The sequence below is a fragment of the Gavialis gangeticus genome, unplaced genomic scaffold (genome assembly GCF_001723915.1).
Source record: "Gavialis gangeticus isolate Ggan-Ray unplaced genomic scaffold, GavGan_comp1, whole genome shotgun sequence".
Classification (NCBI taxonomy): Eukaryota; Metazoa; Chordata; order Crocodylia; family Gavialidae; genus Gavialis; species Gavialis gangeticus.
Window position 1 is genome coordinate 106,182,751 of NW_017729024.1, and position 5,393 is coordinate 106,188,143.

General features: G+C 44.6%; 1 protein-coding gene across 4 annotated transcripts in view; it reads right to left on the reverse strand.

Annotated features, from left to right (window-relative positions):
- Positions 1–4,611, reverse strand: part of DENND4C (DENN domain containing 4C) — a 137,717-nt gene extending 133,106 nt beyond the window's left edge. For all 4 annotated transcript variants that reach the window (XM_019517509.1, XM_019517508.1, XM_019517510.1 and 1 more), the window contains exon 1: positions 4,271–4,611. In XM_019517509.1, coding sequence (XP_019373054.1) covers positions 4,271–4,575 — 305 coding nt within the window. In that variant the 5' untranslated portion in view covers positions 4,576–4,611. The remainder of the gene's footprint in view (positions 1–4,270) is intronic.
- Between the last annotated feature and the right edge of the window lie 782 nt (positions 4,612–5,393).

Here is a 5,393-nt window from a genome sequence, read left to right on the forward strand (position 1 = left end):
TGCCGGTTACCGGAGATTTTACTGTAACAGGATTTTCCCTGTCAATTATGGCTTGGGACCCTCTTGATTTATACAATTAAAAGAATGCTTTGAAGAAGCTGGACTAAGGGTATAAGAAAGCTGTAAAACAGCAAACAGTGTGTTTCAAGAGGGAGAAATCTCTCTGATACCATCTGTTGTTCTTCTCGAGAAGCTGGGATAAACAGATCGTCTCTTTCCACTGCCTGTTTAACCTTCAAGGATCGTGCTAGGAACTCTGCCCGTCAACAGAACATCCAAGTGCCTTGGAATCCCAGCTCCCTCCCCCTCCCCGTAGCTTTCTGAACCTGAATTGTATTACTTAAACTTGAGCTAGGTTTCCCCAAATACTCAATTGAAACAGGGTAATACTGTAATTGTTTTTGTTTGTTTTTCCTTGCATGGCTATTGTTACTAGTGCCATCATAAATTTCATATACTTAGCAATAAATAATTTTTATAGTCAAACTGGTGGTAACCAGGTGTATTTTTCCTTTTCTGCTTTCCCTTCCCCACTTGCTCTGCAGCAATGCTTTTTTTACCTAAGCCAAAGACCCCTGTAAAACCCAAAATTACTGTGGGGTTTGCTCATCAAGAGGCTATCACAGGGGTGGGAAAAATATGGCCCATGGCCATCAGGCTGATGCAGAAAAGCAGCTGAGGGCTCTGCTCTGGCTCCTGGCACAGCCTCCCCTCCTGTACGGGAGCCAAGGGGCGAGCTGCTGCCAGGCCATGGGGCCCTTGTGGGGTGTGGTGGGGGCCTGAGCCATCCCCCCAGGGTGGTGGCAACCCCCAAGCCACTTGTGGGGATGGCAGCCAAGCCTTACCGCCCCAAACCTCAGAAGCATGATGCAAGTTCTGTGCCACCTCCCTGGACTTCCCACATCCTGGGCCATGTCAGGAGTTGCTGGAGTGCAAACGTGGCCACAAGGCTTCGGGCAGCAAGGGCCCGGCTGACTCCTCCCTTGCAGCCCTTCCTGCAACCCCACAGCCACACCCTTCTCCAGACACAATCACACAACCCACAAATACCACACACACATCCACAGCTCCTCACAAACCCCACCGCCACCCACCCACCCACACCCCCTGACACTCCTGCACACTCTACAAGAGTAAGACTGCATTTTGAGCTATTATGCAATCACTTCTACATATAAAGCATAAACACTCACATATCAGGACAAAAATATATTTTTAATTAAATTAAAATATAATATTATGGGTATTTGTACATGATTTGTTTTTTTTTTTTCCAGTTCTAAGATAGCAAACCACCTTCTCCAAAGGAGTACCTTCCAGGGGCAAGGGGTGGGACTTCCGGTGGCAAGGGTCAGAGGTTGGGGCGGGACTTCCAGTCCCAAGATGGCAACAGCGGGTGGGGCACCTGTCAAAAGGGGCAGGGTTACACATGTGGCCCTCAACAGCTTGCCAAAACTCGCTAAGCGGCCCTCTGCCCAAAATAATTGCTCGCCCATGGGCTATCGCTACTAGGACAGTTAGGGCAAAAGATTGGGATGTGCCGAGTTTGAGACACATAAAAGGATCAGCCAATATAGGCTGATTGACCCAGTTTGGTTCAGACATGCCCTAATGAACTGAATTCTGGCCCATGAGGGTGTCAGCTGGACACCTAGCCCAATTCAGAGGTATTCTGTTCACCTGTGCGCTTGTGTCTGACTGCATTTTATTGTTATCTTAATGAACTGATTCTTGGTGTATGAGGGTGTTGTCAGCCTGTACATGCCGATCAACCCAGCCAGGTCAGGCGTGTCACATTAATCTGTGCATGTGTATGATTGATTTGGTGGCTGGAGGAACCCAGCCCCATTGAAAAAGTCCTGCAAGATAGCTCCATTGGGGGTGAGGACTTGCAGAAGGGAGAGATACAGCTCCATATAGAAATACAAGTAACACAAGCAGCACAACGATAGAATTACAGAGACCCCAGAAATGTACCCCTAATAAATGAGCACACCCCAAAGTGACGGGCTAATCTGGTAACACCCGGCATGCTGCTGCCCTGGCCCTGCTCATTCCATTGCCCCTCATTGCCAACCCACAGCCCTGCCAGTGCCCCTCACTCCTGACCTATGACCCCTGCCTGCCCCCCCCACCTTGATCTCTCCTGGCACAGATTCCCACTGCACCAGGTAGGTATGTGGGGAAAGTTGCATGTGCATGGGGCAAGGGGTGTGTGGGGAAGGAGGTGTGTGTGGGCACAGACAACACCATTGGTGATGCATGCCCCCCCCCCGGATTTCTGTGCCAACAGCAAGGCATGGGGCATAGGGCTGAGGCCTGGCTGAACCAGGCACCAGGCAGGAGCTGCCTCCGTGGCCCAGTGGGTGGGACCTGGAATGGGAGGGCAGAGCAAGGAGTGGAGACTCAGTGCTGCTGCTTGCAGGAACCTCATGCCAGCCACACCGCCATGGCCACCAAGGTGAGGTGCACCCTGCCCACCAGGCAGCACCAGGGGTGGTGGCATGGAGTTGTGCACCCCCATCCCACTGTGACAGCCATCTCCCTCCTTTACTACCAGTCTGGCTTAAATTTAATTAATTACACAACTCACCATTTTTTCCTATAGGAACCTACCTCACCAGTGCCGCCTGAACTACTCTACGAAAGTTTTGCACATTTTTTGTACATTTGTCAAATCTGAGGCCAATGGACTTTGAGAAGCAAGACTAACATTTCATTTCCCTAAAGAAACAGTAAGCCGTTTGTCCTTGCCAAAACCTGCCAATTGGAAACTGATGAGATTCCTTGGGTCTCAAATAAAAATTGGCAAATGGCACAGGTAACTTTAAAGTATTCATTAAAAGAAAACAAAAATAGCTGTATTAGCTGAAAAGATGTGTCTAATCCTGAGAGAAAGCATGTACGCCAAACAGGTAGGGTTCTGGGCAGAGCACAGAGTAACAAAGTTATCTTCGAGCTTCCGCTTGAAAAATGCCAATTCAGGGAAACTAAAGCTTTGTATAAGAATCAATTCAACATTCTTGGAAAAGACTGAATTTCTGGTCAGCTTCAATGGCAGCCATTTAGTAAGCCAGTCACTAGGTTACTCACCAGAAACTTGGACTTTTCACATGTCAGGCTATTACCCTAACTACTGAGGTACTGGCTCTTCTGAGGAGGGTTGTTAATCTCATATTTTTCCACCAAAAAGGCTCAAAAAGTTACTGTCTTGTCCTAAAGTGGAAAAAGAAATCTCAAAAATCTTCAGACAGAAGAACAGTTTTCCATCCAAGCCTAGCCCCAGCATTAGTCTAGACTGCAAGCGAGTAAAGGAGTTTAAAAGTTCCACAAGGAACTGTTTCCAATACTGAAGGACTGAGTTTTACAATTCATCCCCTCTACCAACTTTTGGAGGAAATGTTTTGGGAAGATTACTCTCTAAAGCAGAATTTGAAAAAAAAAGTCAGTTGTGGTTTCAGAAATTATGACCATCTGAGGCAAGAATAAACAAAATAGAGGGCTTTCCATTATGAAATATTGCTCACATGAAGCTACAAAAGCATCCATTAAAAAAAAAATGAAGCTAATGTATTTGTCCTCAGTGAAAAAAAAAAATTGTTCACAAATATTTTCAATACAGGATGGGCAGCAAACTTCCTACAGTATTTACTTGTTATAAAAATAAGCTCCAAAAAAGCTTTAAAAAAAAAAAAAAAAAAAAAATCAAAGAGACTTATTTTAATAAGTTTAGAGATGCAACATTATAATTTTGCATGTATGCATTTATTTTAAATACAGAATTAGAGGTCATAACTAAACCAAGAAGAGCTGTACTACAAGGTTAATTCACTCTATACAACCCTGCCTGACCTTGTGGGCAACCATACAGGTGCTCAGAGACTCCAGACAAGACAGCTGGCACCAGATATATTGTTCACAGCCATTAAAAAGCAAAATCTATTTTTAAAAAGGTGTTTATGTGCAGTTCATATTCATTAGATCTTATTAAAATCACTGATATGCATAATATTTTCCATTTCCATTTTCCTCTATACCATACACCAGTTCATATCTCTTCCCACTGAACCACTCTGCAATTCTTACATACCAAAAAATAAATCTCAAACTTCAGTGTACTCACTACTTACTAAATTTCCAATTTGTCAGAGCACATTCTCTCTCTTTTTTTTTTTAAACTATTCCCTGCTTTAGGAATCATCCTCTTTTTGCAAAGAAGTACCATTTATGATCACTAGATAGCAGAAATCACTAGAAAAATAAATCTTACCCAATGTCTGTAAGAGGTGGTTTGTCCCAGCCCCTCTTGTAGCAAAGAAAAAGCTCTGGACTTTTAAGACTGCCGTAGTTCAAGTTGGCTTGAAGGGCTGTGGGGGTGGCTTCAACACAGGTGTAACCCTCAGGGACAGTTTCACCGGCTGACTTGATAATGACAGCAATGTCTGTAATTGGAGCCTTTGGACCGGTTGATTTTGTTTCACAGCGGCTTATTTCTTGGTCCAGAAGAGTTGAAGTGTCAGTCAGTCCTGCCACTACAAAGTAGTCAGCCACCCTTGGACCCTTGTCTTCTATCATGGCTGTATCTCAATTTCCTAAAAATAAAAAAATTCCTGTTCATAGTTTCCAAGTAATAATATTTCTACAACTTCCTCACAAAAGCCAAAGCCAAAGACAAAGAAACAGAAAGGTAAATCTCAAACTCTGCCAAATTAAACACAATGTTGAAGGAACTGGAGTTTTGAGCTGTAATGCCATAATCAGGTGCTTTGGGGTACAAAGCCTCATTTGACAAAAGTAGGCAAGATCAATTATAGCAACTACAAGCTCTGTCAAGTTAAGAGCCCAAAAAGGCTCAAATGACTTCTTGTTAACTGTGGCCATCCTTAAGTCTCCCTGTACCATCAATTCATTCAGGTACCCTTAAATTTAAGTGTATATGTTAATGTCCTCAAAAGTAGCCCATGGTAACACAACACACTAAGGAAACTGAATTATTCCTTTTTAAACATTGTGTTATAGTACACTATGGAATGCATAACAGAAAACACATGAGCACAACTTTCCTCCACACACTTCATCTGTTCTATTCCATAGAGTTAAAAGCTCTAACACTGAATCTTCTAGATCAGTGGTTCTCAATCTTTTTCATACCAGGACACGCCACTCCTGACCTGCTGCCCCCTGCCCTTAGTTCCCAGCCCTAGGGGTGCACTGATAAAGATTTTTGGGGCCAATACCAATCCAATTACCAATATGCAGCCTGGAGGCCAGTGTTTGGCTGCTAACTCTGTTGGGGAGAGGGGAAGGGGGGCAGGCAGATCAAGGCCCCCCAATGTAAGGAAGGAATGGGACTGGGGCAGGGGGCCCGCTCTCCTCAGCCAGGGCAAGGGACA